The sequence below is a fragment of the Orcinus orca genome, chromosome 14 (genome assembly GCF_937001465.1).
Source record: "Orcinus orca chromosome 14, mOrcOrc1.1, whole genome shotgun sequence".
NCBI classification, from domain to species: domain Eukaryota; kingdom Metazoa; phylum Chordata; class Mammalia; order Artiodactyla; family Delphinidae; genus Orcinus; species Orcinus orca.
This window is the reverse complement of record NC_064572.1, coordinates 44620599-44641530: the sequence shown is the minus strand read 5'-3', so window position 1 is coordinate 44641530 and position 20932 is coordinate 44620599. Positions and strand designations below refer to the sequence as shown.

Sequence of the window (20932 nt, the reverse complement as noted above, 5' to 3'; positions counted from 1 at the left end):
TCAGAGAGGCCACCTAAATTAGTGAGTGGCAGAGCTAGGATTCCATCCGGTTCCACCTGACTCCAAAGCCCAGTATTCCTTTTCACGTTTTCCATTTGACCGCTACACCACTAACCCTTAAAAAACACTCGGGGGCAAATGGAACAAGCAAATTGTGTTGTTCTGTTTACGAGGGCGGGTTTGGGTTTTCAGAGATCCTGAAGAGTTCCTGAATCATGGAAGAACTTATAGATTCAGGGAGAAGATCCTAGAAGGAGAGATGAGCAAAATTGTGAACGAAGGAAGGAACATGGTGTGTTTAAGCGACACAGAAGTACTCAGTCTGTGCAGGATGGGAGTTGGAGACAGAGACCCAGCCCAAGGGAAAGGAAAGAGGCGCAGCTCAGAGACCTCCCCTCTGTGCTGGGTCAACAGCAGGCCCAGCCCTGACTCTGGACAAGCAAGACATCGACCTGGACTTCCCTGGACCGAAGCAGATGTTCCTTTAAAGCTGAGAATTCTTGGCCAAGCCTTGCCCTAACTGCCCCTAACCTGTCGCTCAGTCTGCCCCTAACCTGTTGCTCAGTCTGCCCCTAACCTGTCGCTCAGTCTGCCCCTAACCTGTCGCTCAGTCTGCCCCTTCTGTCCATGACCGATAGAGCCTATGATGCCTTGCTCAGGTTGGTTTTCAGATTCACCTTTTGCTAAGACACTTTCCAGACTAGTGCGGCCCCCCAGCGGCCACCCACATTTTCCTTGGCCTAGCTTGGAGGCTGCTTGGCAGTCTGGCTTTGCCTCCTCTGGCTGCTCGGGAGGGGCCCTGCTCCCAGACTCACATGTGCTTGAGCAGATGCTCTGTGCATTGCACCAGGACAATGCCGTCGAAAGGGGAGTGTTCACACACCACGCCACAGGTGCCGTCTCGTCCCACCACAAACTGCAATAGGAAAGAGAAGTGAGTGGACCTCTGGGACAGTCAATATTTCAAACCAGCACCTTGGCCCCAGGTCAGGAACCCCGCATTCTCCCTCTGCCCCCACCTCTCAGGGGGAAACTCTCCTCTAGGGACACCAAAGCACATCATTTCCTGAAAAGAACGCTGCATGCCATTGCCACGGCCTGAGAGTATGGGAGCCTCAAGACAGCTCTAAACTGTGTACCTCCTTCCCAGAAATGCCCCAGGCAGTGAAGGTGGAGCCCAGAGCTCCCTGGCCCAAGTAGCCCAGCGATTCCTAAGAGCCCACGCCGAGGCTGTACACACTCCCCTTGGGTGCTGGGCAAGCCCCTTAGTCTCCTGTTAGCCCTGTTTCCCCTTCACGGTGCACATAAAGGCCACCATCCTGGTCTGCTTTGTGTGATTATGTGTCTGATGGACGCTGTGTGTTTGGCCACCCCTGATATTATTCCCAGGATCGCCCCATAGTAGGTGCTTCATAATTTTGTTAAATGAGTAATGAACGATAATGATCCATTTTGGGTGGTGTGCGGATTCCTAGGGAGAAATAAAATGTCCCTTGATGGGAGTGAAAGAAAGGTGAACGGAGGATGCCCCATTAACTGCCGCCGGGGCTTCAAGTCAGGGACCCTGATTCCAGCTCTGTGGCTGCCGCCTGCCAGCTGGGAGAGCTTTGACAAGACACTTCAACTCTCTGGCTTCAGTTTGCTCTCATTTAAAATGGATCCAATAAGGCCCAGTTCACCAGATCGATGTGAGGATTAGAGAGAAGGCGTATGAAAGGCCCACGGGAACTGTGAAGATTACTTATGATTTTTATGACTGTACAAAGGCTGGATTTAGTTGACTTGGAAAAGGGGCATACTCAGTATGTACAAAAGGACTAGGAGAAAATAACAAGAAGAATGAGACCTGATTCTTAAAGCATAACGCAAATAAAGTGGGGCTGCCTTGAGGTCCACCTCAGCACAGCATCACACTCAAGAGGTACTAGCCTGTCATCCATAAGCAAAACAAACCAACAAGCTACTGACATCTTTATGAGACCTTCCAGGGAACTGTGGCACAGCACACCTCTGAGCTGTCTCCCTGTCTCCTCCAATCTCATAGCTGCCCGAAACTTTTCTCCCATTCTTCAAGCAAACACGCTTCCCACAGAGCTTCTCTCGAGATTCATCCCTTGTAGGCTCTTTGCTCTCTCCCTTTGTGTCCCCTGCCTTTCCGTCCTGAGACTCACTCTTGAACCTTACAGTTCACATTCATGGAGCCTGTTTGGCTTTTCCAGCTCCCCTGATAATCTGTCCTGCCTGCAAAAAGAGCCCAGAGGTGGGCATGGTCATCCACGTGAGGCAGGAGGGGAGGGCTGTGCCCACTCACACATTAGTGCTTTTCTGTCCCTGTCGCTAAAAGAAAGGGAGGAAAATGGTATCTTTTAAAAACCACTACCAAGGCTTACTATATTTCAGGTCCTGTACATCCATTATATCATTTCAATCCCACAGCTGCTCCATGAAAGATTACAAGCCATTAGCACCACTGGTGGAGGCTAAGTAGCCAGCGCAGCAGGGAGAGAACTCAGCAGAAATAGCAGAATCAATATGCAAACCAATAAAAAGGGTAACCTGCAGAATGTAGGGTACAGAGAGGGAGAACAACGAGAGGCGGCCTAGAAATGCTTACCAGTGCGAGTGATGCTAAATCAAAACATAAAGATGGCCGCGTGCTACTTAATATGGTCATTGTGAAAGTGCGGGGGCTTTACAAATGAGATTAGATACAGGATTGGCGTGCGGGGGTAAAAGAACGGGGGACGGGAATGAATGGCCCAATCTTCATCCTCATCTGTGTGAGTATTTTTCTCCAGGCCAAAGTGAATGTCTTGTTTCTGGGCTGATGTCACGTGAATGAAAAATATATAAACAGGGACTTCCCTGGTGGCGCAGTAGTTAAGAATCTGCCTGCCGATGTAGGGGAAACGGGTTCGAGCCCTGGTCCGGGAAGATCCCACATGCCGCGGAACAACTAAGCCCATGCGCCACAACTACAGAGCCTGCACTCTAGAGCCCACGAGCCACAACTACTGAAGCCCGTGCGCCTACAGCCCATGCTCCGCAACAAGAGAAGCCACCGCAATGAGAAGCCCGCGCGCCGCGACGAAGAGCAGCCCCCGCGCGCCGCAACTAGAGACAGCCCGCGTGCAGCAACAAGACCCAACGCAGCCAAAAATAAAAATAAATTTAAAAAGTATATATATGAATGGTTTTGTTTCATTTTATGACTTCTCTTCTGTGGAGATGCTGGGCTACCCTACTCCTCAGGGATGAAGGGAGGTATATCGACATGGCCAGGTCAGGGTGACGGACAAGATGTCAGGGTGCCTGACATCTTCAGGCATCAGACATGATTCTTTTTTTTTTTAAATTGGAGTATAGTTGCTTTACAATATTTTGTTAGTTCCTGCTGTACAGAGAAGTGAATCAGCTACATGTATACCGATAGCCCCTCTTTTTTGGATTTCCTTCCCATTTAGGTCACCACAGAGCACTGAGTAGAGTTTCCTGTGCTGTATGGTGGGTTTTCATTAGTTATCTGTTGTTGTTGTTTTTTTTTTGTGGTACGCGGGCCTCTCACTGTTGTGGCCTCTCCCATTGCGGAGCACAGGCTCCGGACACGCAGGCTCAGTGGCCATGGCTCACGGGCCCAGCCGCTCCGCGGCATGTGGGATCTTCCCGGTCCGGGGCACGAACCCGTTTCCCCTGCATCAGCAGGCGGACTCCCAACCACTGTGCCACCAGGGAAGCCCTAGTTATCTGTTTTATACATAGTAGTGTATATATGTCAATCCCAATCTCCCAATTCATCCCACCCTCCCTTTCCCTCCCTTGGTGTCCATATGTTTGTTCTTTACGTCTGGGTCTCTATTTCTGCTTTGCAGATAGGTTCATCTGTACCATTTTTCTAGATTCCACATATATGCATTAATATACGATATTTGTTTTTTCTTTCTGACCTACTTCACTTTGTACGACAGTCTCTAGGTCTATCCACGTCTCTACAAATGACCCAACTTTGTTTCTTTTTATGGCTGAGTAATATTTCATTGTATATATCAGCGGTCCCCAACCTTCCTGGGACTGGTTTCGTGGAAGACATTTTTTCCATGGACTGGGGGGAGAAGGGGATGGTTCAGGCGGTAATGGGAGCGAGGGGGAGCCGCAGATGAAGCTTTGCTCGCTCCCCCGCCGCTCGCCTCCTGCTGGGCAGCCCGATTCTTAACAGGCCACAGCCCGACACGGGTCCATGGCCCAACACCCCAGATGATATATGTACCACATCTTCTTTATCCATTCATCTGTTGATAGACATTTAGGTTGCTTCCATGTCCTGGCTATTGTAAATAGTGCTGCAATGAACATTGGGGTACATGTGTCTTTTTGAATTATGGTTTTCTCAGGGTATATGCCCAGTAGTGGGATTGCTGGATCATAAGGTAGTTCTATTTTTAGTTTTATTTATTTATTTATTTTTTTTGCGGTACACGGGCCTCTCACTGTTGTGGCCTCTCCCGTTGCGGAGCACAGGCTCCGGATGCGCAGGCTCAGCGGTCATGGCTCACGGGCCCAGCCGCTCCGCGGCATGTGGGATCTTCCCAGACCAGGGCACGAACCCGTGTCCCCTGCATTGGCAGGCGGACTCTCAACCACTGCGCCACCAGGGAAGCCCTATTTTTAGTCTTTTAAGGAACCTCCATACTGTTCTCCATAGTGTCTGTATCAATTTACATTCCCACCAACAGTGCAAGAGGGTCCCCTTTTCTCCACACCCTCTCCAGCATTTATTGTTTGTAGATTTTTTGATGACGGCCATTCTGACTGGTGTGAGGTGATACCTTGTTGTAGTATTGATTTGCATTTCTCTAATAATTGGTGATATTGAGCATCTTTTCATGTGCCTTCTTGCTGAATGTGTTGAGGATTTGTTTGATGGGAGCCCCTGGTATGCCCCCACCTTACAGTGTGTGATGGGAGATGGGGAATGAGCCCCAGGCCTGACCCAGAGGCCCCTTAGGCTGGGCTGCAAGAAGGTTAGGGGGGTTGGAGCTGGGTTTGGCCGCTTGCTCCTGAGAAGTGTTCTGGGCAGTCCAGGACCTGACACCAATGGCACATGTCCTCCGCTCCCTCGGCCCCAGATGCAACCTCCCAGGCAGCAGAAGCCAGCAAGAGAGCCTGCTGGATGTAAGCACGAGGCAGCTCCGGCCACTGGCCCTGCCAGGGGGAGGCTTACCTGCAGGGACTTGTCGTACCAGCGGTTGGCCCCATTCTTGCTGCAGCCTCCGCCGTGGAGGAGCTGGAGCGCCCTGTTGGTGTCGCTGAGCTCCACGCCTCCCGGGGCATCCAGGCACACCAGGCAGATGCAGCGCTCGATCATATCCAGAGAGTCCCTGTTGGTGGAGTCTGCAGGGAAGGCAAGCACGGCCTTACTTAGCACCTGCCCTGCCCCGGGCCCGGGGTCCCCTCTGCAGAGCCCCACATGCCACAGGCGGACACACGTATGGACACCCAGATCTTGAGCCAGTCCTGAGTCCCCCACCACCCCAGGGGTTGGGCTGGGAAGTCAGGCTGACTGTCCTGAGCTTCTATGCTAACCCCAGGGGCCAGCTCACCGTCAGGGTCCCTGCAAGAGTCCTGCCCTTCAGCTGTAGCCAGTTCTGACCCCAGATGTGAGGTCACTGGTCCTGCCTGCCAGGATGAAAAGGGGTGGTGTGGGACCTTCCCTGTAAATGTTAGACCCTCGGGCCAGCCTGTGCCAGAGAAGGAGCTCCAATTCCCCCATCCAGTGGTACCCTCCACTCACACCTGAGGGCCATATCTGGCCCATAGGTAAGTTCATTTGTCCTGAACTATAATTTTCAAACATTAGTCGCCAAAATATTTTAATTAGTCAATTTCACATGAAAATCGGAAGTAAGGGAGTGAGGGTGTTGTTCTCCCAGACGCCTCCCACCACCATCACCCAGCTGTTGTTTCCACGCAGAGGGTAAGTGGAAGGGCCAGGTTGCCCCTTAACCTATATCCAGATGAGATCATTGGGGCAGTTTCAGACACGTAGAACTCATCTAACAGCCACTGAGTTGTGCAGGAGACACGTCACCAAGGGAGCCTGACTCCTCCATGGGGGACACTGGGTATGGAGTTCCTCCAGGAATAGAGCTGGGCCAGCCAGATGGGCTGCCCCAGGCAGCTTCCTCCAATAAGCACAGGAAGATTCGCAAAGGCTGCCCAGTGGGACCTGACTGTGTGCTGCTGTGTATCCCTTCTCCCAGTCAGGAGTCTTTACTGTGGTGACAGTACTCTTTTTCCACCATCCCACACAGGGTGTGCGGGCATCAGGACCCGATGGCGAAGGATGAACATCACCCAGACCTCCTGACCTCTGGGCTGGATGAGGTGCAGGGTTACAGTCCTCCTCCAGCCCCAGTGTGTTCTATGCATGAGAAGATAGGGTGCCTGTTATTTGGAAGCAAAGGGGCATTACGTGGCGTATTCCAATATCCATACCCCCTTTAGTCATCGAACTCCTGGTTTTTAGCTTGGCACAGGGACGAGCAGCACTACAGCTACATTTCCTGGCTCCTCTTACAGCTGGGGGAAATCATGTGTTCAATTCTGCCAACAAAATCTAGAAACACTATATGACAGCTTCCAAGAAACCTCCTTAAATACAACTAGCACATGCTCTTTGCCCTTCTTTCCACCTTCCTCCATCCTGCTGCCTGGAACACAGGTGTGATGGCCAGAGCTCTAGCCTCCGTTTTGGGCCAGGAGGCTGTGGGCCACACCCTTGGGGTGAGATGGAAGAATCCTAGCCACCTATCAGCTCTGGAGGGCTCAGTTCTCGTATATGTGAGAGAGAGAGGAAGAGAGAGAGAAATCTCTATTTTTTTTAAGCCACTATTATTTTGGGTTTTCAGTCACATGTGGCCAAATCTAATACTAACTTATACAGTCTGGTTACACTGGATTCACATCTTCACACTGCAAGAATTAGCTGGAGCTGAGAAGCTGCGCCCTTGGTTTGCCCCAGTCCTCTCTCATTTATTTAACCCTCTTGTCCCTGCAGTTATTTAAGTACAAGATCCCTGTCCAGAATGCTATTCTCTGTGTCAGAGAGAAACACTCTGGGGGCTGAAGATCCCTCCAAGAAGGCAGTCGAGCCCCCTCCCAGCGCCCTCCTGTCTCAGCATTAATGCAGACCCTTGGGCAGCCCTGGTCCTGGGTGCTGGCTCTGCTCTTTCCTGCAGTCAGCTCTGTGCCCCTCGATTCTGAGCCTGGACACGCAGCCCTCTGCTTCTGCAGCCACAACTCCTCTCCCCTCCTGCCCCTCCCGCTGGAACCCCAGGGACTGCTGAATCAGAACTTCTCTTTTCAGAGCTCTCACCCCCACCCCAGCCCCCAGCTCTGGAGCCTTCTTTCCTTCCAGAGCCCGAAGCCAAGAAATATACCCATCGTGTGTCATAGTCGTCTGGAATCTGCCTTCCTGAAGTCCAAGGAATGTGTGGGAGCAGGTACGGCTTCCACACCCTCAGGCTCAGGTCTCCCTGTGCTGTTCACCAGCCAGGTCCTGCCCATGGGCTGAGCTAGGCACAGCAGCACCTTCCCCAGTCAGTGGGAGGCTGAGTACACAGCTGACGCTGCCAGTGAGGATCACAGCCGGACTCTGCCCATCCTTTCCTCTGTCCAGTTAGGGGCCTGGAACGGCCATCGAGAAAGTCCTGTCTGCTCCTCCTTCCTCTTGGCCTCACCCCAGGCTCTCGGGGCTGCTTTCCTTCCTGGCATAGGCAGCCTCGAGTGAGGCAATCCCTGAGACCCTCCCCTGGGTCTCCTCAACACCTACTGGGCACACAGATGCTAAGGCCACCTGTGCAGTCCCCGCCACGCCAGGGTGATTTCTCCAGGTTCGTGAGAGGGGTCCACAGACGTCCTCGAGTGAAAGGAGTCTGCAGTCCCCACTATCCCCTTCCTCCCTCCTCTTGCAAATCCTGGGGGAAGGAGATGTCTCTCAGAGGAGACCTTCTAGTCTGCGAACGAGGCTAACCAGCAAGCCAGCCCACCCTCAGCTCTCCCTTCCCCGCTTCCTGTCTAGAATATGGATTCGGGGAGCCCTGGGGGTTCAGGATCCCTCTTGACTCCTGTGGGTCCAGGATGACTCATCACCTTCCACATGGCCTCTTGGACTTTCCTGCCTCATCTGATCCACATCAAGGTTTTGGGCCATGACCTGGGGACTGAACGGCAAACGAGACACCATTGTGCTGGGGGTGGGCTGGGGGGTGGAGAACTCCCTTCCGCCCTTCCTTAAGTGTGATACAGTCACCACATCACCTTCTTCGACCTGAAACAACTTCTACGGCCCACAAGGAAGGATCCAAACTTCTCAGCGTGGTTCCTGGGCTCCACTGCTCGCGTCTGCTGCCCCTCCAGGTCGCCTGCCCTGAATCCCTGCTTGGACCTCGCAGGAGCCTCCTGTCACTCCCAGTTGCCTGTGCACATTCATCCCCTCACCATTGCGCAGGTTGCCCCCTGTATGGGGGCCCTTCTCCTTCTCTGCCTAGCAAAGCCCTACTGGTCAAATCCTCCCAAGTTCCCTAACCCTCTCATGGTACCGACCCTGCGCCCGGTGTGGGTGGGAGAAGCCCCGAGAGCTCCTGCCCTCCAGGATGCCTCACACCGGGAACAAGCCGGCTTGGCTGCGTGCTCAGGGCAGATGAGGACCCTCTGCTCGCTCCATGTAACCACCACCTCCTAGCGCTCTGTGCATGACCCTACAGTGCGTGACCCTGTCACGCCCCAAAACCCTGTCACCGACAGTCCAGCTCCAGGAGCCCTGATCTGGCCCCCTCTTCCCAAGCCTTTGAGCTCACAGAGAGCAGGGCCTGGGTCCCCAGCCCAGGTGGGCACAGGAAAGTGTCCGTGGCTGGCAATGGACTTGAGTGTGCATGGATAGGCGAGGCTGAGATCTGTGGGCACAGCTCAGAGAGGGAGCTCAGAGGAGCCCAGCCAGCCCCTTGAAAGTCAGGAAACCACTACCTTTGGGGCATGGAGCTTCATGGGATGGAAGGGATGGGGGAGAGATGGAGACAGGAAAGGAATTCCTCACTCTCTGCAAAGCTTCCCACCCTGCCCCTCTCTGCTCCTATAGGAGTCCCTGCCAATGGCCATGGTGCCTGGCCCTGCAGTGTGTGCTATTCTGGGGGTCCTTTGGGATCAGGGTGGCTGGGGGCTTCAAAGCACGGGAGGCCTTGGCTAGGCCTGGGTCTGATTCAAATAGGCGGAGAGGAAGGGAGATAACAGTGCTGGAAAAGGCTCTGAGGCTAGGCAGTAGACACCCAGGCTTGTGGGTGGAGCTTGTCAGTGATGCCTAGCCACTTGGGGAGGGCCTGGGCCTGGGGACCATGGGCAACCCCGATGTTACACACGTTGGTCCATGTCTCAGTGAGCTCTGAGAGCCCAGACTTGGTATTTGCCTATGAAACAGCCCCAAGGCCAGTGTGGAGTGGCCAGGCTGCAGCTCCCCAGGAAGTCCACGGCAGGCCTGTCCATCTCAGAGGCTGGGGAGCAGGTCTGATGCCGCCTCTATGCAGAAGAGTGGGAGTTTGGCACTCTCCTTCCCAGCCGGGTGACTTGAGGCTGGCAGCAAAAAAGGCATCAGTGCCCCAGCCACCTCCAGGCAGGAGAGAGGGACCCCTGAGGAGGGGCTGAACTATCACCACTGCATGCAGGTTGAGCAGGGCCCTGGAGCGCAGCACCAACCAACGGGAACTGGGTCCTAGCTCATTAGACAGAGTGAAATGGGAGCAGGACAGCAGAGCTGGGATGCCAGGTCGCCTTGCAAATGAACTCCCTGCATACAAGCAGCTGATCGGTCAAATGCTGACAAGTTTATCGTCTAAGGCAGAAAATGAACTACACCCAAACTCATTCACCATGACTCTGGCCCAAACGTAATGGAAACACGGGGCAGTGGGCTGGAGGCACACGGCAGGAGCCATTTGTCTTGTGACATCCTCATCGAGCACATGGAGGCTCGTTTAATGTGGTAAATCAATCTTCCTCAAGGAGCCCCTGCTTAATAGGTAGAAGTCGGAGTTGAGTAATAGGAGGAGCTGCCACCCACGCCTGGGGGGTTGACAGCTTCCGCGATGCAGAAATTCCAGAGGCCATGCGGCCTTGGAGGGCCCTGGAGCTTCTGTTAGAGGTTGAAAGCATCCAGACTGTGACTAAGGTGAGCAAAGATAAAATGAACACAGCACCTCTGCCTTTAGAGGGCTGCAGACCCCTCAGGTGTTGCTCTCCAACACATCCACCTGTGCACACGTGCACACACAGATAGACACACAGCCCTCTGGGATCTATTCCCTGGGAATAGATAGTCTGGGAGATGGAGGCACTGGGTTCCTTCTCAGACACTTAGAGCTTCTAAATATTTGTCAATCACATCTGAGCATCTTTCCTCCGCAGATAAAGGAATCATAGCTCCTTTTGGGAGGGAAGTCTGCCATCACACCTCTCAAATTCTTCTCTACTCTATGGCTTATGGGGTGATCTTTATACTCCCAGGCCCTAGAGGCTATGAGGAGGCCAACAAAAAGTATGTCCAAGCTATATTCTATCTATAAGAAACTCACATCAAATATGATGATATAGGTTGGGTGAAAGGAAATGGAAGAGGACATATCCAGCAAATATTAATGAAAAGAAAGCAGGAGTGGCTATATTAATATCAGATTAAGTAAACTTTGGAGCAAAGAAAATTACAAGAGATGTCGAGGGATATTACATAAAAAAAAAGGTCAATCTACCAAGAAGACATAGCAATCCTAAATGTGTATCTACCAAACATACCTCAAAATATGTGAAGCAAAAACTAACAGAACTGAAGGAAAAAATGACAAATCCACAAGTGTATTGGAGACTTCGACACCCCTCTCGTGATACTTGACAGAACAGCTACAGAAAGTCAGCAAGGATATAAAAGAACTTAACAACACCATCGATCAACAGGATCTATTGATAGAACACTTCACCCAACAACAGCAGAATGCACATTCTCTTCAAGTGCCCTTGGAATATATATGCCACAGTAGACCATATCCTAGGCCATAAAACACCCTCAACTAATTGAAAAGAATTGAAATCATACAAAATGTGTTCTCTGACCACCGGAATCAAGATTTTTAAAAACAGCAGAAAAATAAATGTTCCAAACATTTGGAAACTAAACAACACTCTTCCAAATAATCCATGGGTCAAAGAGGAACTCTTAAAGGAAATTTAAAAAAAAACATAGAAATAAATGAAAATAAAAATACACCGTATCAAAATTTGTGAGACACAGCTAAAGCTTTGTTGAGAGGGAAATGTATAGCACAAATGCTGACATCAGAAAAGAGGAAAAGTCTCAAATGAATAATATAAGCTCTCAACTCAAAAACTTAGGGAAAAAAAGCAAAATAAACCCAAAACAAGGAGGAGGAAAGAAATAACAAAGAGCAGAAATCAATGATATTGAAAACAGGGGAAAAAAGAAAGAAAATCAATGAAAAGAAAGCTGTTTCTTTTCAAAAATCAATCAAATCTCTAGCAAGACTAACGAAGAAAAACAAAAGAGATAAAAGACATAATATCAGGGATTAAACAGGCACATCACTATGGATCTTGCAGATATCAGAAAGACAACTTTTCAGAAATACTATGAACAACTCTACAGACATAAATTTGACAACTTAGATGAAATGGACCAATCCCTTAAAAAGTATAAACTACCACAATGCACCACATCTGAAACAGATAATTTGGAGACCCTGTAATTATTAAGGAAATTGAATTTGTATGTTTAAACTTTCCCCTCCCCACCAAAATCTCCAAGCCCAGATGGTTCTAGAGAAGTCTACCAAACAGTTAGGGAAGAATTAACTTCAATCTACACAATTTCTTCCAGATAATATAAAAGGCGGGAACACTTCCCAATGTTACCCTGACACCAAAACCAGATAAAACAGTACACCACTGCCACCACCCCCAAACACATGAAAAAAACAACCAACTACAAGACAAATAACCCTCATGAGTATAGATACAAAGATAGTTAACGATATATCAGCAAATAGAATTAAGCAACATATAAAAAGAATTATACACTGTGACTAAGTGGGGCTTATTCCAAGGATGCAAACCTGGTTCAATATTTGAAAATCAATTGATGTAATCCACTGTATTAACAGACTACAGAAAAATCACATGATCATATCAATTGATGAAGTGTAAGTGACAAAATTCAACATCTTGTCATGATAAAATCTCAGAAAACTAGGAATAGAAGGTAATTTCCTCAACTTCATAAACAGCATCTACAAAAAAAGCCTATAGCTAACATCATACTTAAGGGTGAAAAGACTGCATGCTTTGCCCCTACGATGAGGAACAAGAAAGAATACCCATTCTTACCACTGCTATTCAACATAGTACTGGAAGTTCTGGCCAGCACAAAAAGGCAAGAAAAGGGAATAAAAAAGAAACATACAAGAAAGAAAAAACAACTGCCTATTTTCATTCTACATGATTTGTCTATGTAGAAAATTATAAGGAATCTACAGGGGCGTCCCTGGTGGCACAGTGGTTGAGAGTCCGCCTGCCGATGCAGGGGACACGGGTTCGTGTCCCGGTCCGGGAAGATCTCACATGCCGCGGAGCGGCTGGGCCCGTGAGCCATGGCCACTGAGCCTGCGCGTCCGGAGCCTGTGCTCCGCAACGGGAGAGGCCACAACAGTGAGAGGCCCGCGTACCGCAAAAAAAAATAATAATAATATAAGGAATCTACAAAAAAAAACCCACGTAGAACTAATAAGTGAGTTAGAAGTTCACAAGGTACAAGATAAACATACAAAAATCAATTGTATTTCTGCATACCAGTGACAAGGCAGGAACACCAAAATTAAAAATACAATGTGATTTAAATCATGCAAAACAAATGAAGTACTCCAGTGTAAATCTAACAAAACCATACAGGACTTGTATACTGAAACTACAAAACACTAATGCAAAACTTCAAAGATCTAAGTAAATGGAGAGACATACCGTATTCACACATTGGAACACTCAACAGGGTGAAGATGCCAATTCTCCCAAATTGATATACAAGCTTAACACAGCTCCCATCAAAATCTCAGAAGACTTTTTGTAGATATAGACAAGATTATTCTAAAATCTATGTGAAAAGGCAAAGGAACTAGAATAGCTAAAACAATTTTAAAAAACAATAAAGTTGGAGGAGTCAGTGTATCCAATTTAAAGACTTACCACATAGTTACATAGCCAAGAATGTGCGGTATTGGCAGAGAGATGAACACATAGATCAATGGAAGCAAACAGAAAACCCCAAAATAGACTAACACAAATATGTCCATTTGATTTTGACCAAGGTGCAAAAGTAGTTCAGTGTAGGAAGAATGGCCTTTTCAACAAATATTATTGGAGTAATTGGACACTCATAGGCACCCCTCCTCAAAAAAGCTTAGATAAAAATCTCGTATATTAATGCATATGTGTGGAATCTAGAAAAATGGTACAGATGAACTGGTTTGCAAGGCAGACATAGAGACACAGATGTAGTGAACAAACGTGTGGACACCAAGGGGGGAAAGCAGGGCGGGGGGATAAACTGGGAGATTGGGATTGACATATATACACTAATATGTATAAAATAGATAACTAATAAGAACCTGCTGTACAGCACAGGGAACTCTACTTCGCTGTATAGGAGAAACTAGCACAGCACTGTAAAATAACTATACCCAAATAAAAAAAATATTTTTAAATCTCATATCTTATAAAAAAATTAATACAAAATGGATAGTCAACTTAAATGTAATATTATAAAACTTTTAGAAAAAAATAGGAGAAATTCATCTTTGGGATTTCAGGCTAGGCAAAGAATTCTTAGAGTTGATGCCAAATGTATGATCCATAAAAGAAAAAATTGATAAATTGGATTTCATCAAAACTAAAAACATTTCCTTAGTGAAACACCCTGTTAAGAAGATGAAAAGATAAGCTACATATTGGGAGAAAATATAAAGCCACATATCCAATAAAAGGCTAGTAAAGAAAATAGAAACAATTCTTAGAACTCACAGTAAAAAGAAAACCCCAAAACCCCAAACCTGAACCCCAAACAATCCAATTAGAAAATGAGCAGAAGACATGAAATGATATTTCCCAAAAGATGAGCTCTAGAGGGAAATTAGCCATGAAAAGACATTCAACATCATTAGTCATAAGAAAAATGTAAATTATAACTATAGTAAGATCTCCACACACCTATCAGAAGGGTAAAAAAAAAAAAATAGTGACAATCCCAAATGCTGGTAAGGATGCAGAGAAACTGGATCACTTATACGTTGCTGATGGGAATGTAAAATGCTACAGTCACTCTGAAGAACATTTTAGCAGTTTCTTGAAAAATTAAGCATGCAAATATCATATGACCTAGCAATTTCATTCCTGAACATTTTTTTCTGAAATGAAAACTTATGATCACACAAAAACCTATACATATATGTTCATAGTAGCTTTATTTGTAATAGCCAAAAAGTAGAAACAACTCAGATATCCTTCAATGGTTATATCACCCATTGTGACATATCCATACTGTGGAATGCAGTATGAACTTCACACATGCAATAACTTGGATGAATCTCCAGAGAATTATACTGAGTGAAAAAGCCAATCTCCGAAGGTTACATACTGCATGACTCCATTTATATGACATTCTTGAAACAACATCATAGAAATGAAGGATAGATTAGTGGTTGCTAGGGGTTAAGGAGGGATGGGGCTGGAAGGGAGGTGGGTGTGGTTATAAAGGGAACAGAGGGATCCTTGTGGGGATGGACATGTTCTGTATCTTCACTGTATCAATGTCAATGTCCTGGTTGTGATATTGTAAGATTTGCAAGATGTTACCATTCGGGGGGAAAATGGTACAGGCGAGTTTATTTCTTACAAGTGCATGTGCAATTATCTCCAAATAAGTTTAATTTAATTTTTTTTTAAAAGTCAGGAGCCAAGAATTTCTTTCCTCTGGGTTCTAGCCACCTTTCCCACAAAGGCAGATTTAAAGAGCTATCATACTTCCAGAATATAGGGGAGAGGTGGTGAGTGGAGAAGGTCAGGAGATACAAAAAACCCCCAAAACCTCTTAGCTGCCTTGTAACCAAATATCATAGTGCTGGTCATGAAATGGACGGTGAGGGCCAGAGAGATGGCGCCCAGCGAGAAATGAAAGAGGACAGGTGTCTGGAGTGTGTGCACACAGAGCATGTGGTATGTGGGGAGCCTGGGGGAGGCAAAAGAGCACCCCAGAGTCAATAAGGGTTAGGGCTCCACACAAGGCCTATAGGCCATTCAGTCTGAGGCCGTGGGCCACTGTCACTGACTGCAAGGGCAGTGCCCATCAACAGGTGTCCATTGTCAGTTCACCGGATTTTTCCGGAGAGGCTGTGGGGTTGGGCAAAACATCCCCAATCTAATAAGAGTTATCCCTTAGCAATCACCCTCTGTGTGCCTGGCACCAGGCCACCAGCTTTGCATCCCCTTGGTCCTATCCACGGGTGGGGCTGCTATTTCCGCATCCTGGCCTAGGAAGCCAGGCTCCAGGGGACAGCAGTGAGGCACAGGTCAAGCTCAGGCCTCTTGCCTTGGACCACATGCCTCTCCCTGCCTGGATGCTCTCATCCATAAAAGCCTTCATGCTTCCACTGTGGGAGGGAGGGGTTGGCCCCAAGAAACAGCTTTCAGCCTCAAGAGACCAGGAGGTATTTCTGGGCCAGTTAAATCAGACATGCTGTGATTGCTAATGTGCAATTGTTTTTCAAATCAGCAGACTTGCCTATCTCTGGATGACAATACTTAAAGAGCGAAATGCCCCATCCCCAGCGGTTCTTGTAAACCACGACCGAGGAGGCCTTCTGCAGACACAGCTACCTTCTGTCAGCTCCCTCCTTGAAAGCAGTGGCTCAGCTCTAATTGGCTGCTGGGGATAAATATTTACGGGACTGCGTAAATGGCGGCATATGCCTCCGGAGTCTGCTTGCAGGTTCTCCACGGCAGCACCCAGGCAAGCCAGCGGGCTGCGGTGGGTGAGTGGGGTGGAGGTGTCTCCAGCTGGCTATCCTTTTCCTACAAATTGACAAGCACTGTAGTCTTCCAGACTCAGGGCTGGATGTCTAATTAAATTTCCAGACCAGGATAACGGTGTTGGCTCCTCCTGGCTTCGGGAAGGCCATAGCTTCGCGTTGGGCGGGGTGGGAGGTACTGAGAGAATGTGCACGGCCCTCCTGAGGCCTGAATCCCACCCCTGCCCACCGGGCCCCGCAGATCTCAGGCTGGGGAGACAGATGTTCCTTATTCAGTCCTGGCTCCACCGCCCACCACCTGTAAGGGTGGGGACTCCCTCAAACTGTGGGAGACAGCCTCCTCTACTCTGTGGGGATGAAACTCTCGCCTCATAGGCTATTATGAAGACTGATGGCAACAAGGGACAGAAAGCGCCCAGGACAGGGCTCAGCACCAAGGGGAACCTCCATGCACAGTAGCCGCTGATATCCGAATAAGTGGGTCCCAACCTGCGCTACACCTGAGGGTGCTTTAAGAATACAAATTCCTTGGCCTCACTCCAGTCCCACTGGAAAATCACCAGCACCCAGGAATCTGGGTTTTTGGGGTTCTTTTTAGGAGCTCTCTAGATGATCCTGATACTGTCAGCTAGCCCCAGTCCCACCCACCACAACCCACCTGGGTTTACCTCTAGTCCCACTTGACACAGGAAAGCCTCCTGGGCTATGACATGCAGAGGGGTGAGGCCTCCAGACGCCCGCAGGACTCCTGATGGAGACCCTCATTTGGTTTTATCCTGTCCACTCCTGCCCTCACGATTCTGCTTATTCTGGTCTCCCCAGCAAGTTGGTAGGCCTCAGGGGCAGTAACGGTACCAGCAGGTCTTGTAGCCCTTGGCCTCCCCAGAGGGCACTCCATGTGGGCTGTGCCCCACTGGCAGTTACTGGACCTCCACGAGCTCCACCCTCTTGATGTCATGGCAGAGGGTCAGGGGCTGGGCAGCCTGGGGGTTCACAGAGGCAGCCATCCTGGTTGGGGGATCAAGGAACCATCTCTGGAAAGAGAGTGGGTTGATGAAATCAACTGCCCCTCTGGGTCTCAGCGGACCCTGTGAGAATGCAGGGGTGGATTTTGTCTGAGTTCAGGCTCCTTGGTCCAGGCCTCCATCAGGACGAGCGGAGCTCAGCATGGCTAAAGCCTCCTGCTGGACAGTGCCAGCCTGGGCCCAGTGCCCACGGACTGGGTCTCTGCCTGGGTCCCAGGAAGGGAGGTGGAGCCCTTGGGACTTCAGCTGAGATACCCCGGAAAGCTCAACCCATTTCACAGAATTAACTGTGGTTTTACTGTGAGCCAGAAAGACCCCCAAGCCTCACAACCACAGCCAGCAGCTGCTCCTGGAACCAGGAGAGAGGCTTCCCCGAGGTTAGGGCTTTGGGAGCATCATTTGCAACAATGACCACCATCCCTGGGTCTTTCCCTGGCACTCTCATCCCCTGCTGTTCCAGTGTCCCCTGTGTGGACACAGCCCTCCCCCCTCCCCCTCTCCTCCTTCCTGGACTCTTCACGGTGACTGATTGGCTATTCCCTGTGTTGTTAACCTCTTCTGAAAGTGTTCTATTCACCTTCTGCCTCAACTGGAGGGTGGCCCCCCGAGGGCCCACCTCCCTGAACCCCCTCTTAAGAGACTGTTGTGTCCCCTCACACTCACCAGGGGGCCAGGTTGGTAGGGGGCTTCCCCTTCTCTGTTCCTGCTCCTAAATGACTCCTCCTCCCTTTCCCTTTGGAGCTGCAGCTGTTGGGCTTTCACCCCTCCCATCACACCCTCTTCCTTGCTGCTGGGCTCCACTGACTTCTTCACAGTGCCTGGCCATGATGACCTGGGCTCCTGGCTCAGCTTCTTCCTCCCCATCAGCACTCTGGCCGTCCTTCCGGTAGCTTGGACGTCCCCGTGTGTGTGACCTGGCTGGCATACTCCTCTCTCAGCCCCTTGACTTCTCACTTTTGACAGTCTAACCTCAGTACCCACTCCCACCATCACATCTGGGGATGTACCTCTACCAGGAGCCAACCCCCTCTGAAGCCTAGTTGAAGCATGCCGCACCCTGACCACACTCTTGACTCCTGCTTCACACTCTCTTACCTCCCACTGAAACACGTCTCACCTCTCTGACACCCCCAAAACCCTTGGGCCCCACTGTCTATTTCAACTCTCCACCACCCACCCCTGTCTTTCACTTCCGTCCTGTGATGGGCTGAACTATGTCCCCCCAAAATTCCCAAGTTGAAGTCCTAACCCCCTCTACCTCAGAATGGGACTGTATTTGGAGATGGGGATCTTTACAGAGGTAATTAAATTAAAATGAGGTCACTGGGGTGGGGCCCTAGTCCAACATGACTGGTGTCCTTATAAGAAGAGGAGATGAGAACACAGACATCCACACACACAGAGGGAAGATGATGTGAAGACACAGGGAGAAGATGGCCATCCATGAGCCAAGGAGAGAGGCCTCAGAAGAAACCAACTCTGTTGACATCTTGATCTTGGACTTCTAGCCTCCTGAAGTGGGGGAAGATAAATGGCTGTTGTCTAAACCCCCCAGTGTGTCGTACGTTTTTACGGCAGCCTGAGCAGACTAACAAATCTCCTTACTCAGTTCAGATTCCAACATTATAGTCATTCCCCTGCCACACCTGCCCCCCACTCCCTCTGTTATGCTCACCAAACTTGGATGAACCCAGCAACCCACCTTCTCCTCGCCTGGACCTCAGGACCTGAGCACTATGGGGGGGGGGGGAATGCAAAACAATGCTAATTAATTTCTTCTAAAATGTATGACCCCAAGCCCTCAAATACAAGCTTGACATAGTCCATGAATCTTAGCAGGTTTCCTGAGCAGGCTGTCTTTTCCACTTTGCAAGAGGCTGTTCCATGTATTCTCTTCTGCCTCCAGTGTCCCACCCTCGCCTCTCTTGGTGCATAGCCGTGGCTCTGCGGATCTGAAGTCAGAAGCCTCTAGTGAGGAACCTCCTCTTATTCCTGCCACCACAGCCACATCCCCGTGGACCTCGGACCCAGCTCCTGTTTTCCCTGTACCAGTCAAAGGCCTCTGATTCTCTGGGTTCCATTTCCTTTTGCCTTTGCAAGAATTCTACCCCTCTGTTTGTCTCCTCTCTCCTCATTAACAATTTCACTTCCTGGATTACTTCCATGCACTTGCCTCTCCTACTAAAAACACTGCCCTTGAGCCCCATCCTCTTCCCACCACTCCCATTTTCCTGCTCCTTCTAGTACCAAAGTGTCTGAAAAGAACCACCCACCCTTCAAGATACTACTCAGTGACCGTCTCATCAACAATTCCCTCCTGCTATTGGATGGCTTCCATCAGCATACAACAATTCACCCTTCCTAGCACTCTAGTCTGACTTTGGTGAAGGTCACGGATGACTTAGGGTTGCTAAGCCCAGGGTTTCCTCTCTGTCTTGCTCTTCCGTGAGCTCTCAGCAGCATCCCACGTGGTCAGCGGCTCTCTCCTTCCCTCTTGGATTTTCGTGACTCATCTCCTGGTTTCCTCTTGACTTCACAGGCTGCTCTTTTGCAATCCCCTTTGCATCTTTCTCTACCTGACCTCCAAGGCCCCATTCTTCTGTTTCCAGATGATCTCATCCAAGTCCGTGACTTTAAATATCACTTCTGTGCTGATGGCTCTCAAATTTATATCTCTGTACCGACCTCTCCCTTGAGCACCAGACACATAGATCCAACTTGACTCAAGGCGTCTCAGCCCAAACATACTTGGAAAGGACTTCTCCATTCTGTTGCCACTTCCCTCACCTGGTTCTCATCTCAGTGAATGGTACCACCATCTACTCAGTTGCTCACATCAAAAACCTAGGACACTTGCTCATTCCTCTTTTCCTTATTGTCACTTCTAGTTTGAAACATATCTAGACCCCATCTGTGTCTTTCCATCTTCACTCTCCACTCTAGCCCAAGCTGCCTTAATCTTTCATTTTTACACCAAAATTGTATCCAAGTGGTTTCCCTGTTTTCCCTCCATGGGAAGGGGCGCTCCAGAGAGGAGAGTTCTGTGAAAGATTGGCCTCCCGCTGTGCAGATGACACAGTCAGTGCTAACTGGATTAATTAGATTTCCAAAGGGAAGGCGTGTTTGCGCCCCCTCCTTTCTGCGGTGCTTCCTTTAGAAACAGCACTTCCATCCAGAAAGCCAGATCAAGTGCCATTAACAAATTAATTCCGATTAGCGCACCCAAGCACTCAAAGCCCAAGGCAGTCCCGGGCAGTTCTGCAGAGATGGCTTGGGCCTGGCCTGCTAATAAAGTGGGAACCGTACTGGAAGCAGAGGCGATTCTTTTGATGCCTGTCTCTTTCCCTGGAGGGGAGAAGAGTGGGATTTGATTACACCATGGTCTGCTGAGGGAATCAACTCACTTTCAAATCATAAGTTATTAATTCCCCCACTTGGCAGTGAGTTCGGTGAGAACAGGGTCAACTACACCTCCCTGTGACCCATGCAGCCTCCGATCTAAGACCAAGCACTTTAAAGTGCCCAAGAATCGAATGAAAGAAAAATTCATTGGTAAGTGGGAAATAAGTCTGGCGCCCAGTATCCTTAGTAGTCCTTCATTCTTTTTGTTTTTCTTTTTGTTTTTTTTGCGGTACGCGGGCCTCTCACTACTGTGGCCTCTCGCGTTGCGGAGCACAGGTTCCGGACGCGCAGGCTCAGTGGCCATGGCTCACGGGCCCAGCCGCTCCGCGGCATGTGGGATCCCCCCCGGACCAGGGCATGAACCCGTGGCCCCTGCAT

General features: G+C 49.4%; 1 protein-coding gene across 1 annotated transcript in view; it reads right to left on the bottom strand.

Annotated features, from left to right (window-relative positions):
• Positions 1–20932, bottom strand: part of CHAT (choline O-acetyltransferase) — a 50460-nt gene that overhangs the window by 13320 nt on the left and 16208 nt on the right. The window contains exons 8-9 of the mRNA XM_004286383.1: positions 5219–5388; positions 816–916 (exon numbers count right to left, since the gene is read on the bottom strand). Of these exons, the coding sequence (XP_004286431.1) occupies positions 816–916; positions 5219–5388 (271 nt within the window). The remainder of the gene's footprint in view (positions 1–815; positions 917–5218; positions 5389–20932) is intronic.